Here is a 15453-nt window from a genome sequence, read left to right on the forward strand (position 1 = left end):
GGGTCACGACCCACAGGTTGAGAACCGCTGATAGAGGAGGATTGAATACTTTTATTTGATTAAAATTTTGAAAACCATGTATCATTTTCATGCAGCTTGGACAGTTATTTCAGCGCTAAATCACGTCCCAGGAATGATTGATAAGTTTTCCCAAGTCAGCTGTCCTCATCTTCCAAATTGCATCTGCCCAACATGCTGCCAACTTCTTGCATATTACTGTGCACGTGCCCCTTTCCCGCACTTGGAAGTCAAAGCGCTTGTGCAACCAGCTCACTATGCACGTGTCTGGTTGGCTTTTGTTATTTTTTTTTATCTGCAGGTAAAGCGCATCAGCAGTAGTTAACCATCTGTAATAGTGCCTAGTCAAGATAACTATACATGCTGCATGACTATCAAGTTCAAGTGTCAGCCTACCATGACTAGTTGAGCCACATTTGTATATGGCAAAATGGGTTTTAAAACAAGTTATAACTTTTTGTTTTTGCTATCGGAAATCTGAATTGAGGACATTATTGTGAAGTGCAGAAAGTGATGCAGTAGCAGCTGGGGCTGGTTTGGGGACAAAAAAATAAATAAATTAATAACAAACAGGTTTCCTTTAAATATTAATAATGTGAAAAAATAAGTTATTGTTTAGAACACCATGTTCCTAGTAAAACTAAAAGCTGACAGACTTTACAGAATATGCATTATTCTTTATATAAATAGAACCTTAAGCCTACCTTGTAATAAGTAGTCCACGGCTTCATTCTCAATTTCGTGACACAATTGCTTGGTTTTCTGGAGATACTTTAGGACAAATACGTTTGGGGCAAAATGTATCATATTTTGTTCCCCACATCCAAATGGAAGTCGAAGGAGGTTATCCAGGTTACTTACAGTAGGACCCATTACATCTCCTAGGGTTAATGAAGAATCACAGAAAAACAGATTTTCAGACCATCACTGAATTCCTCTAATGTTAACCCACTAGTAATTTATCTTGTGATTTTAAGAACTATAGAGGACACAACTTATCTAAATATTTGCTAAAAACGTGCGCATTTTACTGTTGAATACCATGTGACAGTCTGAAGGACGAAGAGGCGCATCACCAGAAGGCTAGATGAGAATGTCACTTCAAATAGCACTGCAAAGTGACTGCAAATGTGCTGCACAATTTGGGACTTGCTTTTATGGAAGCTGAAGTTATGACTAACACAAACTATTGTATTTGTTCAAGAATGTGTGTACTGAACTAGTAACCAAACTATACAAATTCCCACTTACAACACATTCCATGCTGTTTAATACTTTCACATTCTTCCCCCAAGAATTAGAAGGAACCAAATTATAATTTTTTTCTCAATATGTGGCTTAGTATATTTGAAGAACACTAGTACAGTATATAAAGTATAGATTGTTACATAATTGCATATTGTATAATGTATTACAACGACAAACAGTGATCTATATATAAGTGCCTAACTCATCTGAAAACACACAATGCAAATTATTAATTAAAATAATAATATTGACCTATGATAGAAGCTGTGGCTCTCTCGGACCCTGGAATGACATTGTGTGGGATGCCCAGGGTAAAAGCCTCATTGTGGTTCTCGTCTGTCTCTTCCTTCCTCCAGATTTTAAACTCCCCCATGGAACCCCAGCCAGTCGAAAAGCCAATGAACTTCACATCCGGCTGCTTGCCAGCTTCCCACTCCACGATAACAGAGTCATTGGAGCCCATGGTGCCGTGTCCTACCTGAGGAAGGTGGAGACAGAGAAGAAAGGGAGGTGGGTGGACTTCACCCATAAAACTTGTCTATCATTTTAACATGTATTTTAATTTGATAAAATAAATAAACATAGTAATTATCATTGGAAACAGTAAAAAATCACAAGAATACCACCACACAATATATTTAATGGAAAAGTGCTTTCAATCTGCAAAGTCTTACTTCATACGCTACATTCACATTATATTGTTTACCTGGATAAGACCATTTTTCCAGCTAATCCAGAATGCTCGAAACTCATCCCAAGATAAGATAGCAGGACTGCTTGCACTAGAAACTGGTTCTCCCATTTTGCTGGTTGTTATCCAAGTTCTAGAGTTCTGTTGACCACCAATAACAATCTCTATCATTTCAGCCATATCATGGGGTCCTGATGAGAGTGCCACATGGGCATCATTGTGGGCTTTCACAGTCAAGTCAAAGTGGGTCATTCGTTGTGGCTTCTGCACATATTGGTACTCAAATTTGTTGGGAGTAGAAATCTGAATTTTCTCTAGGCCAAAAAAGACACTGCATAAATTCACAAAGTAGTACATAAAATATGATGGCAACAAGCAGTAGGAGAAATATGCAAGTAATAGAAGAGGAACAAAGTGCCTGATGCCTAAAATTATTCCCCCTTGAGAGCACACAAAGTAATTCTCACGGGGTCACACTGAGATCATATTACCCAACTAAAAAGTGTGAGCCCATGAATTTTTATATAAAAAGAAACAACTAAACTGGATATTTATTTTAGATATAAAAAGGTAAGTGGGTACCTATCCTAAGGCCAGGTCAGTAATATCTCAATCCCAAAATCTTGACTTTACAAGATTACTTACATTTTGGGATAATGTGTTAATAATAAATAAACAGAAGATGCTATTATATAGATTTTCATTTGATATATGTTACTTACCATTTGGACATAAGAAGACACTATATGTATATTCTCGGGCTAAACCCTCCGGCTGGAAAAGGCAAACAAATTTTGAATGAAAAACAAAACAAAAACAAAAATACAGGTCTTGTAAGAACATTTCACACAAAAGATACAATCTTTTCAGACCCCGGAGGGCTAGGACAGGTGAGAAAACATAAAAAAAACACTGTTATCTACCTCTCCTGGGTTCCGAAAGGCTTCGGGCCTATTTGGTGACATCACAGACGTCACATGGGCCGAACTTGCATCTTTTTTTAAATGTAGATTGTGAGCTCCATATAGCATAATACTATGTGTAGGGGCCACTATGGGGCATAATACTGTGTGCAGAGGTCACTATGAGGCATAATACTTTGTTCAAGAGTGCAGTTTATGCGCGTGGGTGGGGAGGATCAGTAGGTTGGAGGGGGTAGGTGTCGCAAAGGGAGGGAGGACCTATGTCAAATGTTTACCTTGGGTCCCCACCATTCCTAGTTATGCCACTGTATCATGACATTTAACAGCCTGTACAGGATTTTCTGGATTTCTAGTTTGTAAAGGTCGAACCTTGTGTTCAACTAAAGGGGAAATTGGTGGCTTGATGGGATTAGCAAAAAAAATAAAAAATTACCGTATATACTCGAGTATAAGCCGAATTTTTCAGCACAGTTTTTGTGCCGAAAAGGACCCCCTCGGCTTATACTCGAGCCAGCAAAAAATAAATATATATATATATATATATATATATATATATATATATATATATATAAAATAGTGGGGAAAAAAAAGAAGCTTTAAAAAAAAAAAATGAAAAAATAAAAGTTCTAAATCCCTCCTTTCCCTAGAATACGCAGTGCTCCTCTTCCGGCGGAAAGGGGTTAATAGGAGCACTGCAGATACCCTATATTCAGCCAGGCTGAATTCCAAGTGGGGGAAAAAAAACAAAAAACAGTCCTCAAGCTCAGGGAAGGGGCAGACAGCCAACCAATACATCCCCATCCCTTTCCCAGCACCCAGCATCTACTACACCCAAAAACTCCAACCATTTTAATTTTTGAAATTTTCCAGTAGCTGCTGCATTTCCCCCCCTCGGCTTATACTCGAGTCAATAAGTTTTCCCAGTTTTTTGTGGTAAAATGAGGGGCCTCGGCTTATATTCGGGTCGGCTTATACGGTATATAAAGTCCCAGCACTTGCTAGTAAGGTCTTTTAACTCTTAATACTCAGAGTATATCCTGTAAGTAATTGATTATAAAGAAACAGGGTGCTCACCTGGATAGTCACACTTCTACGGACAAAATCAACCCCTGATGGAGATTTCCTCTCACCATATACGTCATCTGAATATTTGCTATTCTTCAAACTACTGCTTCCCTCTCCAAGGCAGTTCACTCCTGCATATGCCAGACCTCTAGCTGGGAATAAAGACAAAATCTTTAAATAATGTATTGCATTAGCTACTACACCAAGCTGCAACAGTGTAGACGGATTTATAATAATTGAGTTGTTCATTGTTCAATAGCAATTCTGATGCTGGTGGTAGTAGGTAAGTGTACACTGGGTAAATCTTTATGAACTCCTAACATAAATTCTGGTCCAGTGCACCAGTCCACAATACCTACAATACGATTTCTTACTTTTTTTTTTTTTTTCCTAAGAAGCAGCATCACTCGTGTCCATGCATTGTGTCTAGTAATGCAACTCAGTATCATTCACTTTATAATTAAAAAACAAAGGATTGCCAAGAAAGATTTAAGGAAGTGTTTGATGTACAGCTCACACAGAGGATCCATGAATGCTGTGCAATAAACAATGCGTGATTTAGATAACCGTATTGGATGGGAAACTAATATTTGGTAAAATTTACCTATAAGTCTAAAGAATTATTTCCAAAGGATATGATGCCTCATGGATTAGGATATATAAAAATATCCTATCATGCTATACTCTGATAAGTTTCTGGAATCAGGAATTGGCAAATTGTTAAATAAATCTTATATTTATTCAACAACAGGAAAAGGATATTTTAAATTATTTACAAACTAATATCAAAATCCAACAGGATTTAATTGTGACGGATGTTAATAAATCTGAATTTCAAATAGCTAATAAAAATGAGACACAGAATATAGCCAAGTTGAAAATGAATAGAATTGAAATCATAAAAACTAATTTAAATGAGTTTGGAATGCTAAAGTTATATATGGGCCAGAAAGGATGATATTAACACTGTTCTGAAAAGGAGAAACAGACACAGCACGAAAAAAAAGGGTTATATTATCAATTTATAGGCTTGTTCAACAAATTGATGTGAGTTCACAGCCAAATACCCATGTGAAAAATATGTATGTGTATATATATATATATATATATATATATATTTGAAAAGAGGTGCACGGACCAGTCCCCTGGGCTGGGACAGTATGTAACAAAGACAAAAAAAGATGTAGTCCAGCAATACCAAATAGGAGTTGCTAAAACATAGCTTTTAATAAATGAAAAAGTTAAAAACATACATAAGGACACATAGTACAGAAAAAAATATATGTTCTTATGAAAAACAAAATTACATACCGAACATAGACGCAACAAGAAAAGAGACGAGAGACCCACTTTACATGGTAGAAACAGCAGACGCGTTTCGAAGCTACTGCTTCTTAGTCGTAGCCATTTATTAAAAGCTATGTTTTAGCAACTCATATTCGGTAGTGCTGGACTACATCTTTTTTTGTCTTTATAGGCTTGTTGCCTGGTCAAGGTACAAACTAAAGTACTATTGAAGTTGTTGTTTTCTCCAAGACATTTTTACCTATTTCAAACCATCCTGGATATGAAAAGATTTGTGAGGGATCTCAAAGGTAAGATTTATTTAAAAAAAATTGAATCTGTAAACCTTTACATATATGTATGAGACATAAATTCATGCAAAATCTTGCAGCAATGTGACATTTCTAGGTGCACTATTTATTTGTCACTGAGTGTAGAAAACTATAATACTTTTTGAGACTTCACAGAATAGGATGGAATACATGTTTGTAGGTGTTGCTAAGATTTATTCATATTTCATTTTATGATCTGATTTGTATAAGAATATATATAGATACTAAAAAAAATTGTTCTTATATGGCTGGTTAAGTTGTGGAACCATGGCAGTGAAGGAATCCTAGTAAAAAATTCTTCACCAGGGGTACAAAACAGGTCCACCATCAGGTGAAGGTCTGAGTTCAGTAGCTAAAAATCTTCAGTATCTGAAGTATTTTTTAGACAATAGGAGGTAACAGACTATAAGACACAATCTAGTTCAGACAAAAAAAATTAGGAAAAATATTTCATATTAATTATACCTTCAATTGTGATGAAATGGGGTAGAAGGGTCAGTGCCACTAACTGGTCAAGGGGCATTAAATAGCATTATATTGTATGGGAGCACCAATATGATATACTGTGTGGGAGCTTTATACTTATACATGGGGTACGAAAGAACATTATACTGAGTGGAGGGGCTCTAATGGGACACTAGCGCCAACCGCACAGCATAATACACCATTAGTGGACTACACATGTTCTAATAAGCTATTGTACCCCCCCCCCCCTACAATTTACTGTATCCCACAGTGAAATCCCGCTACATAAAATAATAATCTCCTGATGTCTGCAGTAGCATGAGTCAGCAATCATAGGACAGAATGGAAGATAAATTGCTGATTGGTGGGAGTCTAACCACTTAGACCCCCCTGACCTCTGATGAATTTCTTAAAATGATATATAGTATAGTTTTATATTATTTGATAATTTGCAATTAACACTGCATCACCTGAAATGTTTGCTTGTCCTAGTTCAGAAAAAGAGAACACTGCTGATGTGGGTTTTGTCTCTCCTGAAGCCACACAAAGCTTACGAATCAGATGCTGCTTCCCAGGATATCCTACAAATTTCACACCCTTTGTGATCATGATTTTTATATGTACCTGAAAAAAACACAGTAAAAAAAACCAAAACCATAACATAGCATAAAGGCTTTAGAGAGCGCTGATGTTGAAGTGATTAATAGACGTTATTGCATGGATGCATTTTAACAATTTCAGGATACAAAATTAAATATTTTATTCTTAACTAGAAATATAACCACAGCTCATGAAAAACTGAGAGGTGTCAATAACATCATTATTGAATCATACCGTGAAAACTTGGAAAAAAACCCAGATATATGTTAATTCCTTACCTCAACATTGATAGGAAGGTAATTATAAACAGTCAGAGGAATCTTTATCTGTTCTCCGCGTATCACATGATATGGAAGCGTAAAGTCAATGAAAAATGGTTTAAATGTTTTTAGGTGGGCTGCCTCGGCCACTCCAAGTCCCGTTTCTTCAGATACACCAATTGCTTCACTTATCCATGTTGTTATAGAGTCTGGGACTTCTACACGCAGTTCTCCCTCCCCAGTAATATCACTATAAAAGAAAAATTACACATATACACATTATATTATATTATACACACACATAGATGCCATTTTCTCTAAAACTACCATAACTCTAATGCTAGTTTAGGCTAAAGTCCCTTGTTGCAGAAACGCAGATTTTTTTTTGTTGAAGATTTTGTTTCCGTTTTTTGAGCCAAAGCCAGAAGTGGAATGAACAAAAGATAGAAGTATATAAGCATATATATATATATATATATATATATATATATATATATAGTGAAGAAGGTAGCTCAGTAGAAGCAGTGGTGCGGAACCAACCATTCAGAGACAGGGACACAAAGTATGCAGCAAAGCGGTTCATTTAAAGGAATTGTCCCATCACAAGGATCCTATCTATACTGCTAGCTTATGTGGATTTAAGACTTTTGCTGAATACATTGCTTCGGCAAAACTGCTTTGTTTGGCTGCTATCTGAGATTATTCACTTGATTGTTTACACTGTGTTTGCATAACCACGGACCTGGGGATGATCTTATCTCTCCGCCCAGTACAAGTGATGTAGCTCACTGCTCTCACGCGGGACGGGGAGCTGAGTGCTCAGAACGAGTTTGTATTTCTGAGCTGTTTATCTCCCTCTTCCAGTTATCAGGTCTGCTAATTGATTTTTGCTGATAAGGGCTGAGACAAGGAGTCTGTTACCTCTGTACCAGTGGCGTAACTACCGGGGTGGCCACTTTGTGGCATAATAATGTGTGCAGGGGACAGTATGGGGCATAATACTGTGTGCAGGGGACACTATGGGACATAATACTGTGTGCAGGGGCCACTATGGGGCATAATAGAGCGTGCAAGAATGCGGGGGGGGGGGCTCGGTTGGTCAGTCGAGGTCTTCGGTGTCGGTCAGAGGGGGCCCCATGTCAAAAGTTCGCTACGGGGCCCCACCATTCCTAGTTACGCCACTGCTCTGTATGTAAACACAGACCTAAAACTGAGTTTATTGCAAGCTGACTCTTATTCCTGTAGCATGTAAATTTGGGATTCTCATCACCTATCAGCTTCATATTGTGCATCTTCCAGTGATACTATGCTAATTTATTTACAACCATTCCTCATCAACCATTCCTGACTGCAAACATGTACTGCTATGAAGAGAGCTAGCAGAGCAAGTGAAACCCCGCCCACCAATTTACCAAGAAAACCAGGAAGAGAACAGAGCATACAGCTTGCAAATTGGTGAGTGGGTGAGTTGGAAAAACCCCTTTAAGAAAAACAGCAAAATAAATAAACCGTTATGTCAGTTACAAAAATTAGCAAAATAAAATACAATCTTAAAGGGGTATTCCCATGTACATAATTATTTTTAAATTTGTAGATAACTAAAAGTTAAACATTTTTGCAACTATAAGGGATTAAAAATTCTGCAAAGTTTTAAAGATTTTCTCTAACTTTCTTAGTCTGTTATCTTGATCGGTTGCCATGGTTACGGCCACTAATGCACAACCTTTCTATGGTCTGGGACTTGTCAGAAACCCAGCACTGATTTTCTTATTGTAGCAGAGTTATCAGGCAGGAACAATACATGTATGAAACAATATCTGGCCACAATAAAGAAATCATGGCTGATTTTCTGACCTTAGAAAGTTCCTGCATTCATGGTCGTATCCACTGGCAACCGATCAAGACAACAGACTGTGACCACAAGATATTTAGAGAAAAGCTTTAAAACTCTGCAAAATGTTTAATTACTTATATTTGCAAAAATGTTTTAATTATCTACAAATTTAAAAATTATTATGTACATGGGAATACCCCTTTAACTTCAGGCAAAATAACATCAGACAAAATCCTGCTTGTCTGAGAGCTAACTAAACCGAAAATACTGAGGGTATGTTCACATGGCGGAAAAGGTCACGTAAACTTTTTTTGCCATGTGAAATTTCCGCGTGGCTAGCCGCGAAAGGATGTCCATTCATTCGGGCCTAATCAGGAGCTTGTCTCGAGCTGTGGACGCTCGAATCTGCGGCAAGATAGGGCATTTCGCTTGAAGCCAATGGGAGCCACTTTTGCAGACAGATTCCGCGTCAAAATCTGCCTGCAAAAAACTGTGTGTGAACTAGCCCTAACTGTACGTGTGGCTTACTACCAGTCATATGAATCAACCAAAACAACACTGTACTGTAACAGAAGGCTCTCAATGTCAGGACAGACCAGGCACTTCCTCTCCTCCCAGCATCTGCCCTGAAGTGCAGGATCTGCAGCCTTTTATGGCCCAGTAACAAGTCTATGACCCACACCTGGGGCTGAGGACTATTCCAGACCTGCACATAAGTCAGGAATCTGGGGGACATATACTGTGACTCTAGCACTCTTCCGGTCACCTTCTCACTATATACAACAAAATAAGCAGCATCATTCCAAAGAGATTTCGCTGTACCAAGTTTTACACCCATAATAATCTTATTTTCACTCTAAAAATCTCTTTTCTGCTATTCCGCGCATCATAATGAAATAAAAGTGAACTAGTGCTTCCAAACAAATTTGCCACATGACAATAATCTAAAAAAGATAACGGTTATTGCAGACTTCTACTGTAGACCTTCTAGAACTTTCATTACCTGACATTAAAGCAGTGCCAGATCCAGGTTTCAGGAAAAAATGTCCTTTTCCTTTTCTCAAACCTAAAAAGAAAGAAAAAACAACAACGATAAAAACTACACAGCATGCATTATTGTGCAGGATTTGTGTACATGCCATCATGCCATTTTATAGAGAAACATGGGCAACCACAAATTCTTTATATCATTAAACCTATTACATTTAAATTGAATGTTTCATGAGAAATCAATCCATTGTTTAAATAAAGTTTTTAGAATTTTTATTATTTTATTTTCAAATTTTCCATTTTATCAAGGGGCATTCACACTACCGTTGGTGACCGTCAGCAGTGTCCGTAGCTATTGTCTGTTACAAGATTTTAGCAACAGATACCATCAGTAATTTGTAAAAATTTCTATTCATTTCAATGGGATTTTATCATGTTGAACGGATTCTTGACGGATGGCAAGTGTCCGTTATTTTTTTTAACATTGATGTCTATGGGCAATGGACTTGTAACAGACAGTAATTGCTAGCCATCAGTTACTCTCCGTTATTTTGTGTCAGTATAAAAAAAAACAGACACTAACTGACAGTAACTGATGCCAAATTAACATCAGTTAGTGTCCGTTAATGTCTGCTATGATAAGTGTCCGTTTTTTTTTTTTTTTAATGGACACCTTCATAATGGTATTCAACGGTAGTGTGACCCCCGCCTTGTCTAGATTATAAAACTCGAAACATCCTGTGGTTCCAACTGTGACTACTAAGCCTAAAATGGTGAATTTCATGGAGATGGACCATGGGCCAAAAACCTAACAGGCTGAAGCAAACCCTCTGATTTCTATAGGAGAGTGAAAAAAAAACAACAAAAAAAACAAAACAAAACAAAAACAAACAAAGCACCTCATCCAAATAAATATATATATATATATATATATATATATATATATATTACACTTTTTGGTGTTCTAAAAGAAGTCGAACTTTATTTTATTTTACTTTTATTAGGAAGCAGGAAAAAAATGTAAATGGCCATGAACAGGAAAAATTTCCATTTCTTTAATGGACTGGAAGTATAATACTACATGAATAAAAAGAAAATTAAAACAACAATTAGAAAAAAAAAAATTTCTAAAATTATTTAAGCTTTTTAGGCAGATTCTAAACTGCAAAATGGTAAATCTGAGGTATGTAAACACTAATATCTAAATTTTTTATAGTTCAAAACCACTGTATGCTTAAGTAAAAAATTTGGCAGATGTTACAGTGCTTGAGATTGTATTAACTCACCGAGGAGTAATTCTTGTATGGGAAGACGCAATCAATGTTCCTGTGTGTGGCTGGAAAGCTGGAACTGCTTCATCTGTGTACATACCATCACTCTGCCGGTGATTTAGACTGACAATATCTGTCATTACAACAAGTCCTGTCTCCTGTGAAATTAATCCACAGAATTCAATATAATCTTACCAGTATCAGCATATTTTAACAATGTATTAAAACTAGCATGAAATATTTTTTTCTTAAAAAATTGTTCCAAAACCCTCCCCCCCAAATTATTGCATGTAAAACACAAGATTCTAAATATAAGTGTGAATGTACACTGCTGAAAAAAAATAAAGAGAACACTGAGGGTCCATTCACATTCTGCTAGCAAAAAAAGGAACCCATTGAAGTCAATAGAAGGCTTTTTTTTCCAGCACTGAAATTCCATACCAAATTTCTCACCATTTTCCTGTGTGAATGGACCCTTAAGTAACACATTGTAACTCCAAGCAACACTGACATGTTTTAAGGACAATACATCAAAGTTAGATCAGCCTGTAGTGTGTTTTTCCACTTAAACTTATTAACCAATGGAGGCCTGGATTTGGAGTCTCCCCCCCCCCAAAAAAAAAAAAAAAAAAAAAAATAAAAAAAATTAGATTTCTCTTAATGATTTTTGTGTGATTTTGTTGTCATCACATTCAACTTTGTACAGAACAAAGTATTTAATGAGAATATTTTATTCATTCAGATCTAGGATGTGTTATTTGAGTGTTCCCTTTATTTTTTTGAGCAGTGTATTATATTCATGTGCAGGGGGCAGTAATTTGATGAGGTGCAGAGGGTGCGGTTTTATCTGGGTTAGACTAGTGCTAGTACTATAATACAGATTTTGCATTGGGGGATCTTTATGTTACACCACAGCCCATTTGCTACGAGCCCAATAAAGTCAAGAAAAGCATTCGAGTATATACTCGAATATAAGCCGAATTTCAGCAAAAAAGAAAAAAAAAAATTTTGTATTTTTTTTTTTTAGGGGGGGGGCGTCTATGACCAGCCACAATTTTAATGTATAGAATCTCCCATAAAATAGTGGAAAAAAAAAAGAGATTTAAAGAAAAAAAAAGTTCTAAATCACTCCTTTCCCTAGAATACATACAAAAGTAGAAAATTACTGTGACACACATACACATTAGGTATCCTTGTGTCTGAAAGTACCCTATCTACTGAATATAGGGTATCTGCAGTGCTCCTGTTCTGTCAGGAAGGGGTTAATAGGAGCACTGCAGATACACTATATTCAGCCAGACTGAATATAGTGTATCTTCTTCTGGGGGGAGAAGAAAAAAAACAAACAAAAAAAAAAAAAACAGTCCTCAAGCTCAGGGAAGGAGGCCATTTTTTTTATATCAGTGTCCGCTCGCGAGCGCCGGAGGAGGACGGGACCGGAGGACATCGGAGGAAGAGGAGGCGTGGATGAAGAAGACAGCGCACCCTGAATGCCCGCCCACAGTGCACGTTCGGTAAGTAGAGCACATTCTTTTTTAGGGTTTTATCTTAAAACGGGGGGGGGGGGGGGGGCGGTAGTTTAATATAACATTTACGATGCCTGAATAGCCTTTTTAAAGGCTATTCACGCATATGTGGGGCTCTAGCAGCATGATTTTGCTGATAGAGCCCCTTTAATTTTTGAAATTTTTCCAGTAGCTGCTGCATTTCCCCCCTAGGCTTATACTTTTAAGTTTTCCCAGTTTTTTGTGGTAAAATTAGGGGTCTCGGTAGGTAATTTGATCAGAAACCTAAACCAAGTTGGTGAATAGAATTGGTGAATAAAACATTGTTTGCCTTTACACAGTACATCCATTTGCAATATGCATTCTAGAACAATAAAGAAAAGTTAATCTCAACTGTTTCACATTATGCTTTTCTGGGGGACTAAATGTGCATTATTTCTATTTGCTTCTCAATCAGTCTACAGATTGCTTTATACTATCTATTAAAAAGCAACTAACTTTAAGGCCTAATCAATATTATATAATAATATATTCACTTGTGAACATCTGACTACATTATATCTTACTGTTTTCACTGCTTCTTTCTGTTATTTGTAGAACTTTCCACTTTGAAGTGAATTAGTCTGCATCTGAATAAATCTAAAGGCAGAAGCTGTAGTGAGAGCACTGACCAATCAGATTCAGTATGTAATGATCAGGGCCAGCGTCAGCACCTGGCATACCTGGGCAAGTGCCCAGGCACCAAACTTCTGAAAGCTGATACCCCTAACTGTCAGCCAGGGGCAGAAAATAAAGTATCCAAGGCAGATGTCTGCCTCAAATTTCTCTTTACTTTCCGATATCCGAACAGGTTGTATCTACTTTTATGGAATGGACTGAATTACACTCCACTCCAATAGGTCTCCCTCAGCAAAAAACATCCAATTTCAATTGGATTTGTTGCAGCAGTGTGCATGAGTTACTCCAAAAGGGGCCCACTGGGGCTCTGTCACCCAAGGGCCCACACAAACCTGGAGCAGGCCCTGGTCATGATCATATGGCATGATCAATCAATCACTTATTATAGCCTATATTCTCCAAGGGTGGAAGCCCTTCATGAATATTCAATATTGGAGTATAACATATTCATTGTGATTCTAGGATAACTGATCCAAAGACAGAGAGAAAAAAAGGTAACAAAATCTCTTCATTTCTGGGTCACCAACTTACCGTAAAAGCAAAACGTGCGTCTTTAGTGATGTCCCAATGCCATGGAAAAACTGATGAACGCCGCCTCCTATGTGAACCCAGTCCAGGCCACCAAAAATGTCCTTCTTCCCTCCCTGTTCCAAAAGCATCAGACACATCAAAGGTGGCTAGTTCCTGGAATATCTGTAGGAGTCAAATGAAATACGTAATAAATGAATTAGTTTCATAGTTAGCCAGGTGCATTCTGTATTAATGATTTCTTATGATGCTGTATTATGTAAATTTTTAGGCAGAATATGGCAGGATATTTATATAGTAAAAGTCTATGAATGCACTTTGTGACAACGGGGAAATCTGCATAACCCTGTGTATTCTGTGGTTGTCACCAAATTTCATCCATACTGATTCAAGTAAATGTTGTCAGCCTATTGCTAGGTAACCAACCATTTCTTCTCCTTCCAGCAGTTGATTGGAGATTGTGCATTGCCAATGACATGCGAATCTTCCCGTGCCTTAGATCTACACATGTGGCACTTGAACATCATATCCAGATTCTAAAATGTTTTATATAACTATAGCTTTTGACAGATCTGACCTCACCTTTCTATGTGATGCCCTGACAGACGATCATGGTACATGTAGTTGCTGGAGCTACTACCTGAAGATACTGATTCCAAAAATCAAGACAGCAGACAAAGACATATTTGTCTCTTTTAGGCCAGGGCCCCACGTAGCTTAAACACTGCGGTTTGGTTGTGGTGGAAAAAAACACAGCATTTTACAGTCCCTGCAAGGTGAATGGGTGGATGCATCCCATTCACACATAGCATAAAAATACGTGCAGTGGACATGTTGCCGCCACGTTTTTTTCCCACAGTGCTTTTTTGCTGCGGCCCGCTGCATGTGCTTTAGCCTTAAAAGGGGATTTACAAATTGCATAGAGGTGATAGGAAAGATTTCATGAATCTGCTGGAGTTTCTCTTAAATTATCCTCTAAGTACTGTTTATTTACAAGACAATGTTCCCCTATCAGAGAGTGGAATTTGTCTGGATCTAATAAAGTGACTTTAATGAAGCGTATTTTTGCTACAAAAATATGTCAGTGGAAGGAACGGAATCAGTTTATTTAATTATAATTAACATGTATTGGAAAGAAAAACAGGAACTGACATTTTCAATAAGAGATATTTTCTGAAGCACACACTACATTCTTCAACATATTTTAACTCTTAGTTAAAGGAGAAAGAAAAGAAAATAGCAAAAGCAAAAAATAAATAAATGCAGTTATAGACAGCAGTCTTTGTTTCCTTGATAACATTAACTTAGCCATGTGTACTAACCTGTTCGGGAGTTATTTGAAAGCCATTGCGCAAGAGGTACAGACTCTTATCCACACTGGACACACACACGCAGCTTCCTCTAGTAGCTTTAACTTTAATATCAATGACATCACCAGGTCTAGAATCATTGGAAGAAAGGGCCACTGAGACCTGTAAAGTAAAGAGTTGATACAATGTCAGTATTATGGAGTGCGTGAGATCCTGTCAATCAGGACATTGTATGGTCTCAGACTGAAATGACAGGAAGGCCCTTCCCCCACATTTAATAGACTTATTAGGGTTTTTCTGTCCGCTTGAGAAGTCGGACATCTTCTCTTGCGGACAGAGAAGGACGAGCACGGAGTGCAAAAGAACGCACCCGATGCCCATTCAAGTGAATGACAGGTGTCACGGACACATCTAGTGTCCGCTCTTAGTGTAAGTGACAGATTTTGAGCGG

At 37.5% G+C, this 15453-nt stretch overlaps 1 protein-coding gene across 1 annotated transcript in view; it reads right to left on the reverse strand.

Moving 5' to 3' along the window:
- CPAMD8 (C3 and PZP like alpha-2-macroglobulin domain containing 8) overlaps positions 1-15453 on the reverse strand; it is a 125777-nt gene that overhangs the window by 61962 nt on the left and 48362 nt on the right. The window contains exons 16-26 of the mRNA XM_075281044.1: positions 15015-15164; positions 13696-13857; positions 10997-11139; positions 9724-9786; positions 6905-7136; positions 6497-6650; positions 3955-4097; positions 2680-2731; positions 1973-2271; positions 1519-1744; positions 723-899 (exon numbers count right to left, since the gene is read on the reverse strand). Coding sequence (XP_075137145.1) covers positions 723-899; positions 1519-1744; positions 1973-2271; positions 2680-2731; positions 3955-4097; positions 6497-6650; positions 6905-7136; positions 9724-9786; positions 10997-11139; positions 13696-13857; positions 15015-15164 — 1801 coding nt within the window. The remainder of the gene's footprint in view (positions 1-722; positions 900-1518; positions 1745-1972; positions 2272-2679; positions 2732-3954; positions 4098-6496; positions 6651-6904; positions 7137-9723; positions 9787-10996; positions 11140-13695; positions 13858-15014; positions 15165-15453) is intronic.

Source organism: Leptodactylus fuscus, chromosome 1 (assembly GCF_031893055.1).
Source record: "Leptodactylus fuscus isolate aLepFus1 chromosome 1, aLepFus1.hap2, whole genome shotgun sequence".
NCBI lineage: Eukaryota > Metazoa > Chordata > Amphibia > Anura > Leptodactylidae > Leptodactylus > Leptodactylus fuscus.